This window comes from Oryctolagus cuniculus, chromosome 16 (assembly GCF_964237555.1).
Source record: "Oryctolagus cuniculus chromosome 16, mOryCun1.1, whole genome shotgun sequence".
NCBI lineage: Eukaryota > Metazoa > Chordata > Mammalia > Lagomorpha > Leporidae > Oryctolagus > Oryctolagus cuniculus.
Window position 1 is genome coordinate 65,427,782 of NC_091447.1, and position 23,863 is coordinate 65,451,644.

Below are 23,863 nucleotides of genomic sequence, written 5' to 3' on the forward strand. Positions count from 1 at the left end.
GGCGGGAAGCTTGATCCTTAAAGGGCTGAGGAGCCGGGAGGGAGCCTGAGGGGAGACCTGAGGGCGGAGGGATCCAGGTGGGCGCTTGGAAGCCTTCCGCGCCCCTTTAACACCGCTCCCGGCCCTGCCGGTGCAGACCCTGGAACACATCGCTCTGCCCACCAGCAGGTGGCGCTCACGTACGCCTTTCCTCGCTGCGGCCGCGCCGGATCCCCCCCCCCCGTGTGTGTGTGTGTGTGTGTGTGTGTGTGTGTGTGTGTGTGTGTGTGTGTGGTGTCGCCTCCCAGGGGGGCGCCCGCGGACTGTGTCGCCGCCCCCCCTCCCCGCTTGGCCCCAGGGGCTCTAGACACAGGTGCACCTGCCGCCGGCCCTGCCTGGGAGACCTCGCCCGGTAACCTCAGCCTGGGCTTCGCCTGGGCTTCCGTCACTGTCCGGGCCCAGCCTGCCAAGGGGCGGTGGGCAGCGCAGAGGGGGCTCCCTGGGGCCACGGAGGGGTGAAGGCAGGGGCGGTGGGCGGCGCACGAAGGGCTCCCTGGAGGCGGTGGAGGGGTGAGGACAGGGCCCAGGGCTGTGGCTCTGGAGTCCCGGGAGAAGCCGGTTCACAGCAGGTGCGTATGGGTAAGGGCCCTTCCAGACACTCATGGGAAAAACTACGGAACTGGAAGATGTGTTTGCGGGCCTGGGCCTCCCTGGATGCCGCGTGGACACCCGCATCGCACATCAGGGGCCTGGGTTCGAGTCCTGTCTCTGTGCCGGACGCCAGCTCCCTGCGCATGCGCACCCGCGAGGCAGCAGCAGTGACGGCTGGAGCGCTGGGGCCCTGCACCTGCGTGGGAGACCCGGATGGAGCTCCTGGCTCCGGCCTGGCCTAGCCCTGGCCTTTGTGACCACATGGGGAGCGACCCAGCGGATGGACGTCCTCTCTCTCTCTCTCTCTCTGTCTTGCAAGTAAACAAAAATTAATAATAATTAAAAAAAAAACAATTTGTACGGCCTCCCTGACCCTCTCCGGGGCTCAGAGCTCCTGGCCCGGAGGGGCCCGTGCTGCTCCCTGTACAGGCCGACAGGGGGCGCCCAGTGGGCCTTGGTCAGAGAACTGCCAGTCATCCCTGCTCTCCCACGGGGTTTCGGGTCGGCAGGAGCACTGCTGTCTCTTTAAATTATGCAAATGAACTGCAGGTGGCGGTGGGGGGGGTGCGCGCGCGCGCGCGTCGGTGTCCGGGGGGGAGATGGAAAGGCTCCCGGTCTCCGGCTCAGCCAATCCGCGAGCGAGGCCGGCAGAGCCCGCCCCTGCCTCCGGGCGCCATCGCGGGGCGGGGTCTCCGCGGGCCACGCCCCCGGGGCGGAGCCAGGCGGCTGCAGCCGCGCAGGAAGGGCGGGGCGGGCTCGGGCGTCCGCGACGGAGCCGCAGGTGGCGGCGGGCGCGGGGCCGGGCGGGCTCGGAGGTGAGTGGCGGCCCCGGGGGCCCGCGGCGCCCCAGGCCGGGCCGGGGCCGCGCGCGCACCGCGCCTGGAGCCGAGGTTGCGGGGACGGCGGGCGCGGGGGGGCGTCCCGGCCTGGGGCGCCGGCCATGGGGGGTCCCGGGGGGGGTGCGGCGCGGATCCATCACCAAGCCCCCCCCCCCCCCCGCCTCCTGGTCGAGACCCGCAGCGCGCAGGCGGAGGGCGGCCGTGACGCGAGACCCCTCCCATATCCCTTTATTCTAAGCCTGGCTTCTGGGGGGGCTGCAAATATGGGGGCGCCGCTCGCTTCCGGCCGCAGCCCTGCGTGTCCGAGCCCAGCCCCTGGCTCCTCAATGTCCCGCGTCCGGTCTCCGGCCTGCAGACCCCCAGGGACCCCGACGAGCACCGCCCCGCGCGCCCCGACCCAGGTCCCCGCCTCTAGGCCGTGCGCTCCCAGGCCCGCACTGCCAGGGTGGGCTGGGGCGGGGGCCTCGGCGCCGGGACCCCGGGGCTGGCATTCCGGGGGGAGGGTCCCTGAGGGGTCTTGTTTGTGACAGGCAGCCGCCAGGCCCGGCCGGGAGCCTGGACTGGGTGGGGGGGGAGCCCTGTTCTCGGGGAGGGGTCTGCGAGCGTCGGTTTGCGGGGATGGAGATAAACGCGGGAAACCGGCGCTCGGCTGGGGTGGGGGCGGGTGGCCGGGGTGCAGGCCAGGGGCCTTGGTGCGGGCTGGGGTGGGGGCGGGTGGCCGGGGTGCAGGCCAGGGGCCTTGGTGCGGGCTGGGGTGGGGGCGGGTGGCCGGGGTGCAGGCCAGGGGCCTTGGTGCGGGCTGGGGTCGGGGTGGGTGTGCGGGCCGGGCGCCCCCCAGCCTCAGACTCCCCGGGCTGCCTGCCCCGGCCGCCCTGGGGGCCTGGCTCGCCCGTGACCTTGGGCAGGGGAGGGCACCTTCCCTGGGCTCGGGTTCCTCTGTGGTGAGGCTGAGGCTGGGGGCTGTGGCCGCGGGCCACACAGCTGGGAGCCCACCCCCTACCCGCCTCTCGCTGGGGTCTCATTCTGTCCAAACACGTGTGTCGCTGGGGTTGGGGGGGCCCTCGACGCTGCCTGGCCGGCCTCGGGCCTCAGTGTGCCGGCCTGGAGAGTGGGCTGGCGGGGGCGGGGGCGGGGTCTGGGAGTCCCGTGGCCCAGGACAGGGGCTTAGCCGCCTTGGCCTCCCCGGAGGGGCTGTCCCGGGCACGCCCTGACCCACATTCTGGCGCCCACGCCGCGCGGGGGCTGGGTGAGGGGAGAACCTGTTCCGGGCGAGGTCCTGAGTGGGAGGGGCCAGGGCTCGGGGTCAGTGCAGGCGCTGGCCCTCGGACAAGCCCTGCGCCGGGAGTCCGGCACCCCAGGGGCGCGCCTAGCCATGTCTGTGTGCGGCCGTGACCTCCGGGGCCTTGGTGTGTGCGTCTGTGGAATGGGCTCACCTGGCCGCAGCGTTAATTACAGCCTCCCGGCTCCCTAAACGGGGTCACTGGGCCGGCCGAGCGGGCTTCCTGCCCGGTACTCAGTCGGCGCTTAATAGATGTCTGCGCAGTGGAGCAGGAACTCCTCCGCGTGACCCCGGATGCCCCGGGCCGGGACCTCAGCGCCGGCACAGCCCGAGGGTCCTGGGCGGGGAGGGAGACCCCCGGGCCGGGGCAAGGGAGGAGCCGCGTCCGCAGGTCCGGGGCCGACTCGGTTCCTGTCCCCCCCCTCCAGTCCCCGACCCCCGGCCCTGGCCGCACCTGAGCCCCCGCGCGTGGGCGGAGCAGGTGCAGGGGCCCCGGCTGGCGACCCGGGCAGGTGGGGGCGGGGTCGCGGGCACGGGGGGCTTCCCAGGCTCTCCCAGCACCCAAGGCGCTGGCGAAGGTCCCAGCAGCGCCCCGCGGGTGGAAGTCGGGGGCGGGGCGCGGGGTGCCGTGGGCGGGGCGCTGGGCGCCGGGGGCGCGGCGCGGCGGCTTCCTGTGCACCAACGGCCCGCACGACGGAAGCCGGAGGCCTCGCGGGGGCTGCGCACCGACGGCGGGGTCTGGGGGGTCCCGGCTCTGCGTGCCTAAGCCCTGTCCGGTGAGTGTGGCCCCGGCCCAGGGCTTTCTGGCGTCGCCCCCTGCGCCCCGGTGGGGTCGGGAAAGACGCCCCCACACACCCCCCCCAGGGCCTGGGGCCCTGGCTGGGGAGAAGGCGCAGGTGTCACTTCCGGGGCGGGGCCAGAGCGCCCTGAGCTCTGTGCTGGGGTGGGGGGCGGGGCCCGGAGGGGGCCCCGCCGGAGCTGCATGGCCCCGGCAGAACCATCTGGGTGGCTCCTGAGGTCAGAGAGGCCCCGGGGCGAAGCTCGCCGCCCCCACATTGGGTGTGAGAGCCCCCGGCTCCAGACCAGGTTTCCCCCGGAGCTGTGTGGGGGCCGCTGAACTCCTAGTCGTACTCCAAAACCCCACTCCCCACACCCTCTTCCCCTCCCCAGCGTAGCCTCCCCTGGCAGCCCTGACCACACAGGGCCAGCCCCGACCTGGAGCCCGGGGCCAGGGCTGGGGACTGGCGGCGGGCGCAGGTCCTGCTCGGCGCCCGCCCTGCGGGGACCCCTGCCCCCCACCCGCGGCCGCACCTCCCAGGCTCCCAGCTGCCTTGGGGGTGAATTATGGATGAGACGCGGGGCTCGGGTGACAGCGCCCGCCCTGCGCCTGCGCCTGCACGCCCGGACCCCGGGGCCCCGCCCCGCCGGGCCCTCGCTGCCCGCCCCTGCCGGACCCTCGCTGCCCGCCCCCGCCGGACCCCCCAGGCGCCCCCCGTCTTATTTTCCAGATGGGGAAACTGAGGCCAGGAGCTGGACAGTGACAAGGAGGGTGAGCATGGGCGGGGGCGGGGGCATCGGAGCTACAGGGCCCCCCTGGGGGCGGGGTCAGCTGGGGGGGTCCAGAACGCCTTATGACCCTCGCTCCCCCAACCCCTGGCCCCCACAGGCGCTGCCCGGCGTGGAGCTGACAGTGCGGGTCTGGTCTCCCCTGGTCCTGGGTGCGAATCCGGCGCCTTCCTGGCTGTGACCGGCAGGTGGCTTCCGTCTGGCAGGGCGAGGGCTCGGTTTTCCCGTCTGTGAAATGGCTCATAGCTTCTCCTCCTGGGCGGGGGGCTCACCCAGGCCATGGCCAGCCTCGCCCTAAAACTCCTACGCATGCGTGCGAACCCCAGCTCCCACGTCCCCTCCCGCAAGGAGGACTCTGCCAGCCCCTGCCGTGGCACTGGGGGTGTCGGTGCCCGGTTCCGCGCCCCTCAGCCGGGAGCCGTCGGGTCAGGGCTGAGTCACCCGGGGGCCCAGGTCCCCCCAGCCGCGGTTTTCAGTTCTGCTTTCTCCTGCATCTCCCTGCTCTCCGAGGCTGGAATTCCCCCCACTCGGCCCGGGCTGGCTCGGACCCCGTGTGGGATTCAGACACGCGTCTTTCCCCAGGCAGGCTCGGGGCAGGGGGCCACGCGGGGTCTCCGCACAGGCCGTGGCGATGTCGTACTTCGGCGAGCATTTTTGGGTAAGCCGCACTCTTACTTTGGTGGTGGGGGCTCCTGGCAGCGCTGCGGGGACTTTTATGGAGAAGAGGGGACAGGGAGCAGAGCTTCCGCGGTGCGGGAGGTACAAATGGAGACGGAGAGGGTCCGCTGGCTTGGGATCCCCGCCCCAGACTCCACCTGCTTGGGTCAAGCCTGGGGAGGCGGGGACCTCCAAGGCCCCTGAGGTGATCCGAGAGAAGGCGCTGACTCAGGACCCAGGCCCCCCCACCCCGGCCGCCGCCCCCAGCCAGGGGGTTTCCAGCTCCCGGTCCTGGGGTGTTGGGGGCTTTTCCCGGCCGGACACTGAGTGGGCGCTGCCCCCCGAGTCCTGGGAGATGCCCCCCCAGCGCGCGCCCCCCAGCTACACGGGGTCGGGGACTCGCGCGGGCTCGCAGGCAGCGGGGAGGGCGTGGCCCTGGGCAGAAGCCCCTTCCCCAGCTCCCGGCTCTGAGCTGGAGACGAGGAAGCCCGTTGCTAGGCAACCGGTCGCCCCTGGCAACCAGCCGGGCTCCCCCCCCCCCCAGCTGGGGCTCCTGTTACGGGCGCTCACCCTCTTAAAGGGGCCGCAGCCCCGGCCTTGCCTGCACCTGCAGGGCCCTGACCTCCATCCTCCGGCCCTGGCCCCCGCGATTGGCCTGGGACCCGGCTGGGCATTCCCCGGCCGAGGGTTCGCCCCTCTGAGCCCACTGCGGGCGCCCACACCTCAGGAGCTCGGCAGCCCCGCCCACGGGGGGCACGTGGGTCTGTTTTATCTGTGCCGCCAGGTGTGCGGGGGTCGGCAGGGAGAGCCTGGGGCTTCCCCGCCCTCAGTGTTCGCCTCCACGCAAGGGGCCGGCTGCGCCCAGCGAGGACCTGGACGCCCAGTCCCGGGGCCAGGGCAGGGCACGGGGGAGCCGCCCAGGGCAGCGCTCCCTCCGCTTGGGTGGCCGCAAGCCACGCCAGGAGTCCAGGGGTCCCTGGGACGTCCGCCCCCGCCCCCAGGCCCGAGGGAGGCGGGCGCCACGGGGAGGGTGTGGCTCGCCTGGGCAGCGGGCCAGCGCTGGCTCCGAGTCGGCCCCAGATGCGGGCCTGGACGGCAGTGCCTGGCGCGGCCTCCCCCGGGGGAGCCGCAGGTGGGGCGGCCGGCGCCACCAGCCCCCGTCCACGGGGACCCAGAGGACCAAACCCAGGCCCAGCAGGGCGGAGACACCGGCTGAGGCATCCCACACAGGCGCCGGTTCGAGTCCCGGCTGCTCCGCGTCCCGTGGGCTGGGGAGGCAGTGGAGGTCGGCCCAGGTTTGTGGGCCCCTGCGCCCGCGGGGGAGACCCGGATGGAGCTGCATGGACAGAGAGACAGGGAAGCCGGGACCCCTGCAATGCTCCCCCCAACCCGGCGCCAGAACCCCAGGCTTCTCCCCGATTGGATCAGCTAAGACCCACGGGCCAATCCGGCGGCCGCGGGGACATGCCTCGCGCTGATTGGCTGAGGCCTCATCAGTGTTGCTAGGCGACGTGCGGGCCTCTCATCCCCCGCAGGGCGAGAAGAACCAGGGCTTCGAGGTCCTGTACCAGGGAGTGAAGCAGGGGCCGGCGTCCACCAAGGAGCTGGCCGACTTCATCCGGGAGAGGTGAGGCCCTGCCCACTCACACGAGGCCCCGCCCATTGCCTCCTGGCCCCGCCCACTTTTCGAGGCCCCACCCCCAGCTCCCTGTTCTCCCGTGTCCTGGCCCACTCCCCAGTGTAGCCCTAGGGGTGCCTACAGCCGAAGGGGCTTAGAGGCCCTGGGAGCCGGGAATCCTGGGAGCCCCAGCCCGGAAGACGGGGCGGGGGGGAGGTGGGACAGACCCCCCAAAGCTTGGAGGAGAAGCGTGGAGGTCTCGGTGGCCCCCAAACCCCTGTTAAATGCCGCACCGGGCTCGGAGGTGAATTCTCCCAGGATTCCCAGAGCAGTGTGAGATGGGGAAACTGAGGCCGGGGAGGGCGGGGCCTGTGCTCAGAGCTCCTAGAAGCTTCCGCATCTTCCCGCCCAGGGCCACCATCGAGGAGACCTACTCCAAGGCCATGGCGAAGCTTTCGAAGCTGGCCAGCAACGGGTCGCCCATGGGGTGAGCAGGCAGGCAGGCGCTGGGGGCGGGTGGGCCTCCCCGCCGGACAATGGGGGCGGGTGGGCCCTGGGGCGGGGGTGGACTTCAGTGGGCGCTGGACCCTGAGGGCGGGGGGACCCTGGGGGCGGGTGAACCTCAGTGGGCGCAGGGCCCCCGGGGCAGGCAGACCTCAGCGCCGGGCCCTGAGGGCGAGGGGCGGGTGGGCCCTGGGGCCGCCGGGGTTACATGAGCTCTGGGCTTGAGAGCGTCACGTGTGGACGTGGGCGCGGGCGCGACTCCTGGCCGCCCAGACAGGAGCCAGCACCCCTCAGTCAGGCGCATTGACTCGCTCCTCCGCGCGCGGGGGACTCGTCCTCCTGTCCATCACTGTCACGTGACAGTGATGGACAGGAGGGGCTGGGGTGTGACCGCTGGCCCCTCCCCGGGGCGTGGCCCTCCTGAGCCGGGTCAGGGGCACCTGGGAGGGGTAGGGTTGGGGTGAGGCCGAGGCCCCGGGTCGTGATGCGCGTCCGCCCGCAGGACCTTCGGGCCGCTCTGGGAGGTGTTCCGCGTGTCCTCCGACAAGCTGGCCCTGTGCCACCTGGAGCTGACGCGCAAGCTGCAGGACCTCACCAAGGACGTGCTGCACTACGGGGAGGAGCAACTGCGCACGCACAAGAAGGTGGGGGCGGGGCGGGCCGGGGCGGGGGGCTGGAGTCCCGCGGGACCGGGTGGGTGGGCAGGCGGGCGGCCCCGGTCCCAGGCACCCTCGTTTCGCCCCCGCAGTGCAAGGAGGAGGCGCTGGGCACCCTGGACGCCGTGCAGGTGCTGGCCGGCGTCAGCCAGCTGCTGCCCAAGGCCCGGGAGAACTACCTGAGCCGCTGCATGGACCAGGAGCGCTTGCGCAGGGAGAGCGGGGGCCAGAGGGAGGTGGACAAGGTGCGGGGGCGGGGCCGGGGCAGGGCCAGGGGTGTGAGGGCGGGGCCAGGGCGGGAGGGAGGTTCTGGGGCTGTGCCTATGGCCAGCACTCTGTGGGATGGCGCCCCGGCTCTGGGGCTTGGGCGGGACCAGGGCAGGGCTTGGGTGGGGTGGGACTGGGGCCGGAGGGCGAGGCTGGAGGGCGGGGGCGGGGCCGGGGAGGCAGGGAGGTGGCTAGGGCGGGGCCAGGGGCTGGAGGGAGGCGGCTAGGGCTGTGCCCGTGGCCGGCGATCTGTGGGGCAGCACCTGGGGCTCTGGGGCTTGGGCGGGGCTGGGGCAGGGACAGGGTCAGGGGTGCAGAAGCCCCCTCTGGGTCTCTGTCCCAACCCTGCCCCCTCCCCCTGCCTCCCAGGCAGAAACGAAAACCAAAAAGGCGGCCGAGGGCCTGCGGCGCTCCGTGGAGAAGTACAACGCGGCGCGGGCCGACTTCGAGCGAAAGATGGCGGAGTCGGCACTGGTGAGGCTGGGCTGGACCCGGCCCAGGGCGCAGGGTCAGCGCTGATGGGCTTGTCTGAAAAGCAGAGAAACGGGGGAGAGAGAGAGGTCTCCACCGGCTCGGTCACTCCCCAGACGCCCACAGCGGGGCCAGGGCGGGGCCAGGCTGCAGCCGCTGGCGGAGGAGATGACGGGGGAGGGGTTCAGGCATGGCTGAATCCAGGCGCTCGGTGCTGTGGCCGGAAGTTCCGCCCCTGCCCCTGCTCCTCAGTCCGTTGGTTTTTGGTTTTGTTTATGTCTCTCTGGGGACGTCGGCCCCACAGGTGCGTGCACAGGTGCGAGTGTCTCGGGGGCAGTGTCCAAGTGTCCACAGCCATAGGGCCCCAGTGCCTCCAAAGTCCCAGGACACGCTCTCATTGGCTGTCCCCCAAGCCAGTTACTGCATAGCCAGCCCTTGCGATGCCGTGATTGGCCAGGCTGGGTCCGTGGTCCCTCCCTCCCCCTACCGTGCTCTCTCTCCGCCCCAGCGGTTCCAAGCCATGGAGGAGACGCACCTGCGGCACATGAAGACACTGCTGGGCTCCTACGCGCACGCAGTGGAGGACACGCACGTGCAGATCGGGCAGGTGGGCGGGGCGGGGCAGGGACGGGCTGGGGGAGCCCGGCGGCTGCGTGGGGCCCCCCCTTTGCTCAGCCCCGCCCCCCCCGCCCCGCAGGTGCACGAGGAGTTCAAGCAGAACGTGGAGAACGTGAGCGTGGAGACGCTGCTGCGCAAGTTCGCCGAGAGCAGGGGCACGGGCCGGGAGCGGCCGGGTGAGCGCGGGGGGGGGGGGGGGGGGTGGGCGGGGCGGGGGCGGGGCCGGCGCTGGGGGCCGGGGTCGCCCCAGACCTCACCCCGGGTGCAGGGGCCGGGGCGGGAGTGGGCCCGGTGGGTTTGGAATGAGCTCCCGTGTGCCCTTGGCCCGCTGCCTTATCTAAAAGGCCGAGGGGGGGAGGGAGGGAGGGAGGGGCTCACCTGCGCCCCGCCCCCGCTCACCGGCGCCCCGCCCCTGCTCTGTCTCAGGGGCGCTGGACTTCGAGGCCTACAGCGCGGCCGCCCTGCAGGAAGGCAAGTACGTCCGGGCCTGGCTGCCCAGGCTGGACCGCGGGCCGGGGTGGGTGGGGGCGAGGGTGGGGCAGGGCGGGGCGAGGGCGTGGGTGGGCAGGGCCGGGGGTGGGGGATGAGGCGGGGCGAGGTGGGCTGGACCACGGGGCGTGGTGGGGCGTGGCCTGTGAGGGCGGGGCCGGGGCCCCCAGGGCTCAGCCGCCCCCCATCTGCCCTCAGCAATGAAGCGCCTGCGCGGAGCCAAGGCCTTCCGCCTTCCGGGACTCAGCCGGCGGGAGCGGGAGCCACGTGCAGCCCTGTGAGCACGCGCCCCCACAGGGCTAGCCTGGGACCCCGCCCCCTGCCCCCTGCCCGGTAGCCTAGGACCCCCTGCCTGGGCTAGCCCTGGACCCCTCCCGCTGCCTGGGCCAGGCTAGCCTGGTACTTGCCCCCTCCCCACCCCCTGCCCGTGATAGCCCTGGGCTCCTCCCCCTGCCTGGCCTGGGCTAGCCTGGGCCCTGCCCCCTGCCCCCCGCCTGGCCTGGCTCCGCCCCCTGCCCATGATAGCACTGGACTCCTCCCCCTGCCCAGCCTGGCCTGGGCTAGCCTGGGCCCTGCCCCCTGCCCGGCCTATCCCGGGCTAACCTGGGACTCTGCCCCCTGCTCAGGCCTTCCCAAAATACTCCAGAAGTCTCCTACTTGGACTATCTCAGGAGACTCTATCTCGGGCTAACGCAGGAAGCGATCTACCCAGGCTAGACCGGAGGCCCTCGCAGGCGGCCTCAGTGTGAGCGCTGTCCAAACCGGGCCCCTGCCGTTTCTGTTTTCAAGGCTCGGCCAGGCGCTGCCTGACCAGGGAAGCCGAGGCTGGCCCGGGGTTCTTCCAGTTCCCCGAGGCTAGCCCCCACGTGCCCGGGCTCTCTGGCTAGCCTTCCAGGCCAGCTCCAGGGTCTGGGGTCGGTCCCCTCCCCCGTTGCTGGCGAACAGCGCCCTGCCGGGCTAAGCCCCTCTCCCCAGGCAGGCTGGGGCCCCCAGCCCCCGGGGGACCCCAGGATCCGGGGTGGGGCTAAGAGGAGCACCCGCGGGCGGCCGAGCCACTAACCTGTGTCCTCACCCGCAGAGACTCCCTGGAGCCAGACTCTGGGGTGAGTGCGTGGGTGGGGGGGCTGGGTGGCGGGGCAGGTGGGGGCGAGTGGGCGGGGCTTCCCTGCCCCTGGCCAATTAGAAGTCACAGCTGCGCTCCAGGGGAGGGCCTGGAGGCGGGGCGGCGGCAAACTCCCTGGGCCCTGGGCGCGGTGGACGCTGGGGGCCTCCCTCCAGGGGGCTGTGCCCAGCAGAGGAGGGGACGCCGGGCCGGGCTTGGAGCCGGTGAGGGGTGCTGGGGGGTGAGGTGAGCCGTTGGATCCCAGGACGGGAGCCTGGCCCATCGCTGCCCACCCCTCCCCAGACCTGTCCCGAGGTGGACGAAGAGGGTTTCACTGTCCGGCCTGACCTGACCCAGAGCAATATCCTTCGGGCGCCCCCTGGCGGCCAGTGTTGGCTCGGCAAGGACCAGGCAGAGCAGTGTAGACGCGGCCGTTCCGGATGGGCAGGGGAGGGCGCTGGAGGAAGGGGCCCCGGGGGTGGGGTTTTGCGGCCGCACAGTTCTGCTGACCAGGCAGCTGGGGGGCAGGGGAGTGGACCTGGTCGCGGCGGTGGGGTCCGAGGGCCGACGTTTGGCCCCTTGACCTTGGCGCACGCGCGGCCGAGCCGGCCCGCTCCTCGTCCAGCGACTCGGACTTCGACGACGAGGAGCCGCGCAAGTTCTGTGTGCACATCCGACCCGCCGCGGCCCCCGCGCCCCCCTGCAGCCCTGCGGCCGCCGCGGCGCAGCTCCGGGCCACGGCCGGCGGCCTCATCCTCCCCCCGGGGCCAGCGGTGAGGCTGGGGGCGCGGCCCGGGGGTGGGGCAGGGGCGGGGGTGCACTTGCGCCTGACATCGCCCCTTCTCTTCCCAGGGCACCATGAGGCGCCCCCCTGCACGTGAGTGGTGGGGTGACGTCCGGGGGCAGGGCGGGGCCTCGGTGTGGGCGGGGCTTCAGTTTCTCCCTCTGTCACACGGGGTGGGTGCGCGGACCCCCGGGAGCGAGCACTGGGGCTGGGGTGGGCGAAGGGCGCTGGGGCCAGGAACTGAGGCTGAGCCAGGACCCGGACAGGTCGGATCGGGTTCGAACTCCCTGGGCCGGATCCGCGGCAGGGGGCGGGGGGTGCAGGGGGCGGGGGGTGCAGGGGGCGGGGCGAGGACTGAGGCCCCCACCCCTCGCAGGCGACGCCGCAAAGCCCCAGAGGCCACGCTCGGCCCCCCGGAGCAGCAGGTGGGTTCCAGGGGCGAGGCCTGAGTCTTGGGCGGGGGGTGGGGGTGCTGCGGGGTCAGAGGGGGCGTGGCATTGCAAGGGCCCTGGGTGCGTGGTTTGGAGGGCGTGGCAGTGCTGGTGCCCTGGGGGCGGGGCTCGGAGGGGGCGTGGCGTTGCTGGGGCCCTGAGGGCGGGACTCGGAGGGGGCGTGGTGTGTGCTGGTGCCCTGGGGGCGGGGCTCAGAGGGGGCGTGGCATTGCTGGGGCCCTGAGGGTGGGACTCGGAGGGGCGTGGCAGTGCTGGGGCCCTGGGGGCGGGGCTCGGAGGGGGCGTGGCAGTGCTGGGGCCCTGGGGGCGGGGCGCTGACCGGGCCTGGCCTTTCCCAGCTGTGCCGAGAAGCCACCGGCCGATGAGCAGGTGCCCAAGAGCCTGTTCGGGCCGCCGCTCGAGTCGGCGTTTGATCACGAAGATTTTACAGGTGACGGGGCGGGGCCCGGGTGGGCGGGGCACCCGAGTTGGGCGGTGACCAGGGGTGTGGCCTGGAGATGACTCCGCCCCCCTCCCCAGGCTCCAGCGGCCTTGGCCTCACGTCCAGCCCCTCCCCCTTCTCCTCTTCGTCCCCGGAGAACGTGGAGGACTCGGGCCTGGACTCCCCGTCCCACGCGGCTACAGGGCCCTCCCCGGAGTCCTGGGTCCCCCGCCCGGGCACCCCGCAGAGCCCGCCCACCTGCAGGGCGCCGCCCCCGGACTCGCCCCAGCACCACGCCCCTTGCCCAGGGCCCTGGGGGCCGGAGCCTGGGTCCGCAGGTGAGTCGGGCGCCTGGGCTCTGAGAGTGCGTACTGGGGAGGCAGAGCTGTGATGTGGTCGCGGCCGTGCAAAGGCCCTGTGGCAGGGGTGAGCTAGCTGGGGCCGACAACCAGCTCTGCGCTCCCCCCAGACCCGACGCCCGCACCCGCTGAGGGCACCACGCGGAGGCCCCGCAAGAAGGCGCCCCGCCCCCTCACTCGCAGCAACGGAGACCTGGTAGGGGAGACTGCGGCGGGGGGGAGGGGGTCTCAGGCGCCAGCCTGGGGGTGCTCACGCCCCCCTTCCCGCCCCGCCCGCAGTCTCACTCCCTGAGCCCCTCCCCACTTGGCCCTGCAGCTGAGCGGCCCAGAGTCTCCCACCCAGGGCACGGTAGGCGGGGCCTGGGCAGCCAATGGCGTGGTGGGGTGGGCTGGTAGGGGCGGGGCCCAGCGGCCAAGTGCATTGGAGGGGGCAGGGCTGCAGGGACGGGACCTCGAGGGGTGGGGCCCCGGTGCCTAAGGGCGGTGGAGGGGGTGGAGCCCGGAGGCTAGGGTCCCTGGGGGCGGGGCCGCTCAGGCCGCCGCCTGCCCACCCCGCCCCCTCCCCCAGGCGTCTCCCGCGGCCCGAGCCCCGTGGTCCTGGGCTCCCACGACGCGCTGCCCGTGGCCACGGCGTTCACGGAGTACGTGCACGCCTGCTTCGGCGGCCCCAGCCCCAGGTGCGCAGGCGCTGCCAGCGAGGTGGGGGGGCCGGACCGTGGCTCGCAGACCTTCGTCTGGGCTTGGGCGGGAGCGACCTTAAGTCCACGTGGAGAAGGGAGGGGAGTGCGGGACCCCAGACCCACGCACGGGAGGGTGGAGAATGGGATGTTGTGCGCGGAGCCCCCTGGCGGCCGAGGAGAAAGGGGCTGGGGACGCGGGGCTGGGGGCGCTCGGCGGGCGGAGGAAGGGGCTGGGGCCACCCCGCCACGTCAGACCAGGGACGGACCCAGGACTCCCGCGCGCCTGCCCGCAGCTGCCTGGCGCGAGTGACCGGCGAGCTGACCATGACCTTCCCCGCGGGCATCACGCGCGTGTTCAGCGGGACCCCGCCCCCGCCCGTGCTCAGCTTCCGGCTCACGCACGCCGCCCGCATTGAGCACTTCCAGCCCAACGCGGAGCTGCTGTTCAGGTGCGCTGCAGGGGCGTGCGGGGCGGTGTGGGGGCGCATGGAGCAGGCGGGGGGCTGGGCGGGGCCCTGCGCGTGCGGGAGGTGGGGCCCGGGGCGGGCTGGGGCTGTGAGAGGCCTGCTGCGACCCTCGCCCCCCCACCGCAGCGACCCCTCCCAGAGCGACCCCGAGACCAAAGACTTCTGGCTGAACATGGCGGCGCTGACCGAGGCCCTGCAGCGCCAGGCGGAGCAGAACCCCGCGGCCTCCTACCACAACCTGGTGCTGCTGCGGTACCAGGTGCGACGGGGGTGGAGCGAGGCGGGGGCGGGGGCGGGGCCTGAGTGGGGGGTGGGGGCGGGGTGGCTGGGCGGCAGGGGGCTGCATTATGCAAACGAGGGGAGGCGGAGCCCCCACCCCAGCACCTTGGACTTGAACTTGACAGCGGGAGTAGCTTCGCGGCAGGCGCTCTGCCGCCCCCTGCTGGACGCGCGGAGCAGCGCAGGCACCGCCAGCTCACGTCTCTCTCTCCCCCCTCCCTCTCTCTCCCTCCATTTCTCTCTCTCTCTCTCTCTCTCTCTCTCTCTCTCTCTCTCTCTCTCTCTCTCTCGTCCTCCCAGTTCTCCCGGCCCGGGCCCCAGTGCTCGCCCCTGCACCTCAGCGCCCAGTGGCAGTGCGGGGCGACGCTCACGCAGGTCTCCGTGGAGTACGGCTACCGGCCGGGCGCCACGGCCGTGCCCACGCCGCTCACCAACGTGCAGATCCTGCTGCCCGTGGCCGAGCCGGTGACCGGCGTCCGCCTGCAGCCGGCCGCCACCTGGTGAGGGCGCGCGAGCCCGGGGCGGGGCCCCCAGCCGCCTCCCCCGGGGCCCCCGCTCGGGCGCACCCATGAGCAACTCTGACCCAGCGCCTCTCCCTGCCAGGAACCTGGACGAGAAGCGGCTCGTGTGGAAGCTTCCAGATGTGTCCGAGGCGGGGGGTGCGTTCCCGCTGCTCTGGGAGGGCCGGGGACTCCCCCCGGGGAGAGCCAGACTGTGCTGGGGGCACCAGGGAGGCGTGAGACCCGAGGAGAGGGCTTGGGGGCGGGGTCAGCAGGCGCAAAGGCCCTGGGGCACCGCCGCTGACCCCAGGCCTCCGCAGGCTCGGGCCGCCTGTCCGCCAGCTGGGAGCCCCTGTCGGGGCCCAGCACGCCCAGCCCCGTGGCCGCACAGTTCACCAGCGAGGGGGCCACGCTGTCCGGAGTGGACGTGGAACTGGTGGGCAGCGGCTACCGCATGTCGCTTGTCAAGAGAAGATTCGCCACAGGTGCGGGCCTGACTGCGCATGCTCCGGCCGCTGCCGGCGCTGGGGGACCCCCGCCAGACTCGGGTGGGGGCGGGGCCACAAAGGGGCGGAGTCGGGGAGGGCGTCGGGGATTGGCCGCCGGAAGTGCACATGCTCACGGAGTGGGGGGCCTGGAGGGGGCGGGGAGGAGGCGGCTCTGGGCCCCCCCCCAGCTCAGCGCCGCCCCCGCAGGGATGTACGTGGTCAGCTCCTGAGCCCACGAGACCTCGGCCGCCGCCGCCCCGCACTGCGTCCTGGTGCTCGCCGCCCGCCCCGCCCGCCCCCTGCCCGCGGGACCCGCGCCCAGGGGCCGCCCCCGCCCCCGCCCCCGCCCGGCCGCGCCCGCTCCTGCCCACGCCGCACGCGGCCTGGCCTCGTCCTGTTCTTTGAATAAACACTTTATTTTCTAATAAAATCCCAAGGACAAGTGTTCTTGCTATGAGAAATCTCCGGGGTGGGCGACAAGGTGGAGGGGCGGGGGCGAGGCCTCGGGTCAGGCCAGCCCCACCCCGGAGGCAGGGAGCCGGGCAGGGTGCCCCCAGGAGGGAGGGAGGCGGGCATGGGCGTCCCCAGCCCCCCCGGGAGGGAAGGAGCCAAGCTCGGGCGCCCCCAGAGTCTCCGGGCTGGACAAGCCCGGGCTCCCGAGCAGTGCGGCAGGGCTGTGGGGAGTGGGGTTTTGAGCTATGCGTAGGAGTTTGCAAGAGGGACCCGGGCACCCCAGGCAGAAGCCTGGCACGTTGGGTTTCCATTCTGGGCAGTTAGCGGAGCCAAGCGCATTCATGGAGCGCCTGCTGTAACCAGGCCGGGCGGACGCGGCTCTTAGAATTCGGTTTCTGGAGAGGCCGCCGGCCTGGGTTTGGACCTGTGTTTCCAGACCTGCGGGGGGGGGCTGGGTACCCCCAATGACTCAATGACTCAAGCTGAGCCCGCGAGGGGCGGGGCGGGGCTGTCTGGGAAGCCGAGATCCAGCCCCAGGCTCGGGGGCTCGGGTCAGGGCCGCACGCGCGCCCCCTGCAGGCGGGGGAGGCCCCTGCACCTGCGGCCGCCTGGCTCAGAGCTCTGAGCCGGCCGCTCCTGGACCCCGGCCTATCTGATACGCGGCCGGAAGCTGGCAGGCCTTTAAATTCTCTTCCCTCGGGTTACAGCGAGGCTGGGCGCCCCGGGTGGTGATAATCCCTAACGGCTGCGGGTGACACACGCCCTTGTCACCTGCCTCTGTCACCTCCGGGGAGGGCGGGGCCTGTGAACTGGCCCAGGCCGGTGTCCCCAAAGGCCAGGGCCGGGCCAAAGACAGGAGCTTCTTCCCGGTCTCCCACGCGGGTGCAGGGTCCCAAGGACTTGGGCCATCTTCTACTGCTTTCCCAGGCCACAGCAGAGAGCTGCACTGGAAGTGGAGCAGCCGGGACTCGAACCCGCGTCCCTGTGGGATACGGGCACTGCAGGCAGCGGCTTTACCCGCTCGGCCACAGCGCCGGCCCCTCAACATTTTCAATGTGGGTGCAAAACAGCCACCCCTGGTCCAGCTCCAAACCTGCTGCCTCCGGGGGGTGCACATGCGCGGGGACCCCTCCCCCAGTGGGCTCCAGGCCCACCCGCTACACCCCACGCGCCCAGCGGCCCCTCCCTGGTCAGTGGGGGCAGCGGGCCAGCCGGAAGGGGAGGTACCAGGTGGAGCTGGGGCAGGGGCGGGGCCTGCTCTCGGAGCCCCCACCCTGTTTGCTTCCTGTTCACCCGCATCGAAGTCCGCGCCTGCGTGCGCGCGAAAGGGCGGGTGCGGGTGCCCCGAGGATGCGGAGTCCGCCGCCCCCACCTCTAGGAGATGAGGATCCCCGATGGAGAAACTGAGGCACGGCCAGGGCACGCACACGCGCGGAGTGAGGAGAGCGAGGGAAGGGGCGGGGCCGCCCGCACCCCTGGAAGCTTCTGGGACCCAGACTGCGCACGCGGCGCGGGGCTGGAACCCGTGCCCACCGCAACCCTCCCGCAGCCTCTCCCAGCGCCAGCCCCGCGCCCGCACCGCTAGGCTCAGCCTGAAAAGTTCTGGAATCTTCGAACGCCCCCTCCCCCCACGCCCTGCAGAGGCCGAAGGAGTCACCGGGCTCCCCCTCCCCTCCCGCGCAGAACGCAAGCTGGGGGGTAGGGGGCCTGGGATGGGGGTGCTGCCTGCAGCGGGGTGGGGTGCGCATGGTCCCGGGACAGGGCAGGGCGGAGCGGCCGGGGGCGGGGCTGGAGGCGGGGCGGGGCTGGTGTGGGGGGATGGGCGGGGCTGGAGGTGGGGCAGAGCAGCGTGGAGTGGGCAGGGGCCGGTGGGGACCGCAGGAGGCCGGAGGGGGGAAGGGCGTGGTCCAGGGACCGAGCGGGGCAGCGTCGGTAGGGAGGGGCGGGGCCGGGGGCGGGTCGGGGCCGGCGTTGGTGGGAAGGGGCGGGGCCGGGGGCGGGGCCGGCGGGGACTTGGCCTCCGCTGGGGGGGAAACCCGGGTCAGCTGTGTGTCCGGCGGGAAGCAGCGAGGTCTCTGGCGGCCCCGGGGCTCGTGTCCACCTGCGGACGCGGCCCTCGGTTCGCAAGGCAGCGGCGGCCAGGGCTCACGCCGTCTTCTCGGGGGTGAGTGCTGGGGGGGGTCCCCAGGACCCGGCGGCGCCCGGCGGTGGGGGGAGGGGGGAGGGAGACTCCGGGCTCCGGAGGCGCCCCCGGCGCGTCTACACCGCGCCGACCCGGTTCCGTGCGCGCCACCCCCAGCGTCTCCAAACTCAGCGGGGCCGAACCTGCGCTCCAGGGCCCCGGAGTTGCCGGGCGACCCGCGCCGGGGCGGGGTGGGGGTGGGGGTGGGCGGCGCGTGGAGCCCTTGGCAACCCGCTTGCTCCTGGACGCGCGGGCCCCGCACAGGTCTCCAGCCCTCGCCCGACCCCGCCGCACCCCGTGGAAGGGGCGGCTCTGAGCTCGGAGCGTGCCTCAGTTTCCCCACCCGCCCTGCCTTCGCCCCCCGCGGTGGGGTGTGAACGGGGCTCATTTCTGACCCTGCGTGTTCGAGTCGGGCCGGGAGGTAAACGAAGTCGGGGCGCTCGGCCGCCGCCGCCCTGCGAACTCGGGGGTCAGGGGGCCGCCCTGTGTTTGGTGGTGGGGTTTTCCCCGCAGCCACCGCCCCGGGCCCGGCCGCCGCCGCCGCCTCCCGCGGCCTGTGCGGATCGGGAGAACAGGTGCGGCCCCTCGGTGTTTGCGCGGCCCGCGGGGCGTGACGGCTCCGGCCCGGGCGCTGGGGGCCGCCTGCCGCCTCCCTGCGGAATCCGGCCCGGCCGGCTCGGCCCCAGACCCCCCCCCCCGCGGGCGGGGCTGTCACCCGCGGCTCCGCCTCTTCCGGGTGGGATTCTGGCTGGCCTTGGTTGCTTCCTGGGACAGGAGGCTCATCACCGACAGAGCAACCCCAAGGGGCGGCCTCCACTGAGTACCTCAGTTTCCCTGGGAGCCGGCGGGGGGGGGAGCTCAGTGGCAGCTCCCCCGCGGGGATGTCCGGGTCGCCTGGTCCTCCTCCCAACGCCACCGTGGCTGGGGCTCCGCCCCCTCAGCCCTGGAGGGGAGGGGTCTGCGGCGCCCCGGGCTGTGCGGCCTGCCTCAGTTTCCCCGTCTAGGGAATGACCCCTTCGAACGCCTCTGGGCGGGGGCTGGCGCGCAGCAGGAGCTCGGGTCCAGCCGCCCTGCACCTGCGCAGGTCCCGGGCAGCTCCCGCGGTGGGGGAGGGGTCGGCTCAGCCGGTGAGTCACCCGGGGCCTGGGAAATCAGGGCGGGAAGGGCGGGCGCTGCCCCGGCCCTGGCACCGACGCCTCCCCGGGCCCTCACGAACCTGCTCCGGGATTTATCTTTACTGTCTCGTCTCCTTGTAAAACCGGGCCAGACCGGTGCCGACCGGCGCGGGGCCTCCCTGGGGCTCTGCTCAGTGGCTGGGTCGGGGCCAGGGAAGCGGGGAGCCCTGGGCCTGTCCGGAACCCCCAGGCCTCGGAGTCCCTGAGGACGGCGACACGGGACGGGAGGCAGGCGGGCGTCCGAGGAGCAAGCCAAGGGTCGGGAACACGCGTGCGCGCACGTACCCGCCCTGCCTCCGTGTTCTCACTTGGGAAGTGGGCACATAGCAGCCCCGCCCACCATGGAGCAGGGGCCGGGGGCCAGGGTGTGCCATCGGATTGCCAGCTGCTTGCCCTGGGGGGGTCCAGCCTGGAGCCCAGGGGCTAGCCTGGGCCATCACCCGGGTCAGTGGGAGTCAGCGCTGCCTGTGGCTTCACCCCTCCCAGGCGACTCAAGCTCATTAATATTCAGCAGCTCACCACCATTTGAGGCATAGGGGCCTAGGGACATAGGGGAGGAGCCAGATCAGCTAGTGGCTCGTGAATATTCAGCACCTCGTGAATATGCAGTAGCTCATTACTGTGCAGCGGCACTGCAGGGAGCTGGATGGGAAGTGGAGCAGCCGGGACTCGAACCCGGCCCTCCGATGTCCTCACGGTCGCATCAGCCCAGCCCCGGGCTCAGCGTCTTATCTCGCCCAATCCCTGCTGGGTCTTCCCGGGGCGGGACCAGGGACTGGTGTCAGGGGCCAGGGCTGCTGCCAGCCGCCCTGGGTGTGGGGGCGGGACTAGCGCCTCCATGAAAAGCTGCCACAGAGGATTGGAGAGAGGAGAGCTGGGAGGCTGGCAGCGGCAGGTGCAAAGGCCCTGAGGCTGCACTGGGCCTGGGTGAGTGAGGGGCAGCCTGGCGGGGGGGAAGAGACAGAGGGTGTGCAGCCGGGAGATGCGGTGGCCACACCTTGCGGGAGCTCCCGGGTCCTGGCCAGCGACAGGAAGTGGCTTTTCCACACAGGCTGCAGGGAGCCGCCCGACAAACAGCCCCGGCCTGAGGGCCAGCCCCTCCACTCCGCCCTGGTGCTGCCAGCCTCGGCCTAGGCCTCGGCCCCGACCCCAGACACCCAGTCCTGCTCAGCACCCCCGGCCCCTCCACGATGCACCCCACACCGCGAGCCCCGGCCCCGCCCACGATGCACCCCACACCTCGAGCCCCGGCCCCGCCCACGATGCAACCCCCACCTTGAGCCCCGGTCCCGCCCACGATGCACCCCACACCTCGAGCTGTGGCTGCCCCAGGGCCTTTGCACTGCTGTGCCTCCCCCCCCCCTGCAGCGGCTCCGCCCATTTCTCGGGACCGGGGGCTCCTTCCTCCCTCGCTGGCTGCTGACGGGGGGGGGGGGCGGCAGAGCGGTGGCTGCGCCTCCGTGTCGGGTATACAGTCGGCGCTCAGGAGGTGCCCGCCGCGGCCCCGCGCTCCCGGGTGGCCGAGCAGGTGCGGCGCTGGCTGGGGGGGGGTCTCCGTCCGGACGCCATGAGCTGCTTCCTTGTGTCAGATTCTGGAAGTTTCTGAGGTCATGGAAAGTGCGGGGTGGGCAGACTGCCCGGATGGAGTGCCAATCGTATATAAAGATTTTATTTGGAAGGCAGAGGAGAGGGAGAGACGGATTGATCTTCCATCCGCTGGGTCACGCCCAGACTACCGTAACGGCCGGGGCCGCGCCAATCCGGAGCCGGGGGCCAGGAGCTCCATCCGGGTCTCCCACGCAGGTGCAGGGGCCCAGGGACTTGGGCCATCCTCCACTGCTTTCCCAGGCCACAGCAGAGAGCTGGATGGGAAGTGGAGCAGCCGGGACTCGAACCCAGCTTTACCCGCCGGGCCACAGCGCCGGCCCCAATGAATGAATGAATGACTGTGAGATGTGTTTTTGGGCCAAGATTCCTTCTTGTGATGGTGGCCCAGAGTGGGCTGTTTCCATGGCAACGGGCGGCGTCCCCTGCTGGTCCCTCCTGGTAAAGCCGCCCCTGCAGCTCTCGGGACCCACAGCCCAGCGGGGCGCCCAGGAAGGGTCAAGGGACGAGCTCCTGGCGGGACCCGAACCCGGGTACTCGGACGTGGCCCGTGGGAGGCCCGGATGGAGCCCCAGGCTCCTGGCCCGGCCCTGGCTGTGTGGGGCCAGGAGCCAGTGGGTGGAAGACCCCTCCCCCTCTCTCTGCCCCTCCCCCTTCGATCCCTCCCCGCTCCTGTCACTCAAGGGGCCCCTTCCTCTCGGCCCAGACCTGGCCCCGCCCCTCCCGGGCGCTCCTGCGTGTTCGGGGACAACAAACCCCCAAATCCTCTCCATCGCCTTTTCCTATGCTAATAAGGGGACAGGGCGGGGCCGGGACTTTCAGCCCCACCCCCAGCCGGGACAGGGGAGCAGGGGGCGGGACTGAGGGCCACTGCCCCGCAGTGGGGGTGCGAGGGGGGTAGGGCCCGTGACTGGCAGTGGACACGGGTGTGCCTGGATCTGAGTCGGGGTCCTGAGTGAACTGCTGGGGGGCTGGGGGTGCGGAGGGGGCGGGGGCGAGGCTGCCGGCCTTGGGGGTCCGGGGTGCCCTCAGCCTGGGGTCTTCCCCCGCCCCCTCCCATTTTTCTCCGCCCTGCCCCGGCGGCGGCGGCTGACGGAGCTCTGTCCCCCGCAGGAGCGTGCGAGCGCCCGCCGAGAGCCCCGCGGGCCCCGGGCCGGCCAGGATGCGCTGCCCGCGGCCCCTGCGCGCGGACGCGGGCCTCGTGCTGGCCCTGGGCGCCCTGGCGCTCCTGGTGCTGCTGGGCCTGCACGTGGCGCCGCCGGGCTGCCCGGCCGCGGAGCCGCCGCGCGTCCCCCGCGAGGCGCCCACGCGGCCCACATTGGCCTCGCCCCCGCTCCCGGCGCCCTGCGTGGCCAACGCGTCGGTGGCGGCGCACCCCGAGTTCAAGGCGCAGCCGGCGCACGTGCGTGACTTCCTGCTCTACCGGCACTGCCGCGCCTTCCCGCTGCTGCAGGACGCCCCGCGCGACAAGTGCGCCGGGCCCGTGTTCCTGCTGCTCGCCATCAAGTCCTCGCCTGGCAACTACGAGCGCCGCGAACTCGTGCGCCGCACCTGGGGCCGCGAGCGGCGCGTGCGGGGCGCGCAGCTGCGCCGCCTCTTCCTCGTGGGCACGGCGGCCGGCGCGCACGAGGCCCGCAAGGTGAACCGGCTGCTGGCGCTGGAGGCGGAGGCGCACGGCGACATCCTGCAGTGGGCCTTCCACGACTCCTTCTTCAACCTCACGCTCAAGCAGGTGCGCGGGGCGGGGCGGGGCGGAGGGAGGCACGCGCTCCCACCCCACCCCACCCCCACCTCCTCCCCCCAGGGAGCTCCCCACACAGCCAGGGCGGGGCCAAGGCCAAGCCGGGAGCTCCATCCGGGTCTCCCGCGCAAGTGCAGGGTCCCAGGGACTTGGGCCAGCCTCTGCAGGGCGCTGGGTGGGAAGTGGAGCAGCCGGGCCTCGAACCCGAGTCCCCGCGGGAAGCTCAGCCCCGCCCCCGCCCGCGCAGGTGCTGTTCCTGGAGTGGCAGGGCCACAGGTGCGCGGACGCCAGCTTCGTGCTGAACGGCGACGACGACGTGTTTGCGCACACGGACAACATGGTGGCCTACCTGCAGAGCCAGGACCCCGGCCACCACCTCTTCGTGGGCCACCTCATCCGGAACGTGGGCCCCATCCGCGCGCCCTGGAGCAAGTACTTCGTGCCCAAGCTGCTGATGGCGCAGGAGCGCTACCCGCCCTACTGCGGCGGCGGCGGCTTCCTGCTCTCGCGCTTCACGGCCGCCGCGCTGCGCCGTGCCGCGCCTGCGCTCGACCTCTTCCCCATCGACGACGTCTTCCTGGGCATGTGCCTGCAGCGCGCCGGCCTCGAGCCCGCCGCGCACAGCGGCGTGCGCACCGGCGGCCTGCGCGCGCCCTCCGCCGCCCTCTCCTCCTTCGACCCCTGCTTCTACCGGGAGCTGCTGCTCGTGCACCGCTTCCTGCCCTACGAACTCCTGCTCATGTGGGAGGCGCTCAACCAGCCCGACCTGGCCTGCGGCCGCCGGGCCCGCATCTACTGAGCGCCCCGCCCCGCCCGGGCGCACACGGAGGACACCTACCCCGGGACACTCATCCTCCCCCCACCAGGCGCTCAGGGCGCCGGGCCGGGGAGGGGTGGATAACATGGAGTAGGTGGTTGGTGCACTCCTAGGCATCCCGCAAAACCCCCCTGGTCGTGCTCAGACCCCGGTCCCTAGGCTCCCGGTGGCTGGGACTATGGCGCTATGAAGCCTCCAACGCATCAGGGCCGAGTGCCTTTGCCAGCCTTGTCCCCAGGCAGCGGACAGCGCCCGAGGCCACCCAGGCTCAAGGTCCGCCCAGGACTCCTCTGGCCTCAGGTGCCGCTGGGAGACAAGGTTCCCGGGCCAGGGACAGAGGGGCCCCTGTTAGCACCGCGGGGGCCTCTGGGATGTGGCGGGAGGGGCCCGGGCCTGCGCTGGCCCCCAGCATCTGTGGGAGCTCCGAGCTTTGGAGGTCCCCTGTGGAAGACTTGCTCCCCACCCTCGGGTGCCCGAAGAACGCAGGGAACGGCCTGGGCGCTGGGGGAGCGGGGGCGGGCCAGGTCAGCACGCGCATGCGCCCGGGGAGGCGGGGGGCCCGGCCTCTGACAGGTGTGCGGACTCCGGCTGGGCAGCGGATCCTCAGGGAATTAAATGTTTTTGTTTTTGTTTTTGTTTTTTTGCAAAGACCTGGGGCTTGGTATTTTGTAGCTCGCAATAAAGCGCTTGGACAGGGTTTTCCCGGCCGGAAATTGGCACCGGCGAAAATTAAACAAGACCAAGGACGGCGGCGGGGGCGGCAG

At 72.7% G+C, this 23,863-nt stretch overlaps 2 protein-coding genes across 9 annotated transcripts; both read left to right on the forward strand.

Annotated features, from left to right (window-relative positions):
- The first annotated feature begins 1,153 nt into the window (after positions 1-1,153).
- On the forward strand, positions 1,154-15,490 carry FCHO1 (FCH and mu domain containing endocytic adaptor 1). 8 transcript variants are annotated; one of them, XM_070058977.1, is made up of 29 exons: positions 1,154-1,445; positions 4,257-4,297; positions 4,415-4,466; positions 4,901-4,972; positions 6,507-6,598; positions 7,002-7,076; positions 7,596-7,737; positions 7,842-7,994; positions 8,390-8,490; positions 8,996-9,094; positions 9,185-9,281; positions 9,532-9,576; positions 9,793-9,871; positions 10,673-10,697; positions 11,000-11,057; positions 11,291-11,469; positions 11,549-11,573; positions 11,857-11,905; positions 12,271-12,362; positions 12,452-12,691; positions 12,823-12,908; positions 12,992-13,061; positions 13,281-13,389; positions 13,686-13,841; positions 13,986-14,118; positions 14,439-14,638; positions 14,742-14,797; positions 14,959-15,123; positions 15,334-15,490. In XM_070058977.1, the coding sequence occupies exons 1-29, from the start codon at positions 1,163-1,165 to the stop codon at positions 15,354-15,356; spliced, it is 2,997 nt and encodes a 998-aa protein (XP_069915078.1). In that variant the 5' UTR covers positions 1,154-1,162; the 3' UTR covers positions 15,357-15,490. The 8 variants fall into 8 exon arrangements, with proteins under 8 accessions (XP_069915078.1, XP_069915079.1, XP_051685930.2 ...); XM_051829970.2 differs by having other exon boundaries at positions 1,390-1,445; positions 4,415-4,502; positions 4,897-4,972; positions 8,386-8,490; XM_051829973.2 differs by having other exon boundaries at positions 1,390-1,445; positions 4,415-4,502; positions 8,386-8,490.
- Positions 15,491-17,588: 2,098 nt separating this feature from the next.
- B3GNT3 (UDP-GlcNAc:betaGal beta-1,3-N-acetylglucosaminyltransferase 3) lies at positions 17,589-23,796 on the forward strand. The gene is made up of 3 exons (XM_051829967.2): positions 17,589-17,743; positions 21,655-22,273; positions 22,530-23,796. The coding sequence occupies exons 2-3, from the start codon at positions 21,704-21,706 to the stop codon at positions 23,079-23,081; spliced, it is 1,122 nt and encodes a 373-aa protein (XP_051685927.2). The 5' UTR covers positions 17,589-17,743; positions 21,655-21,703; the 3' UTR covers positions 23,082-23,796.
- Positions 23,797-23,863: the final 67 nt, after the last annotated feature.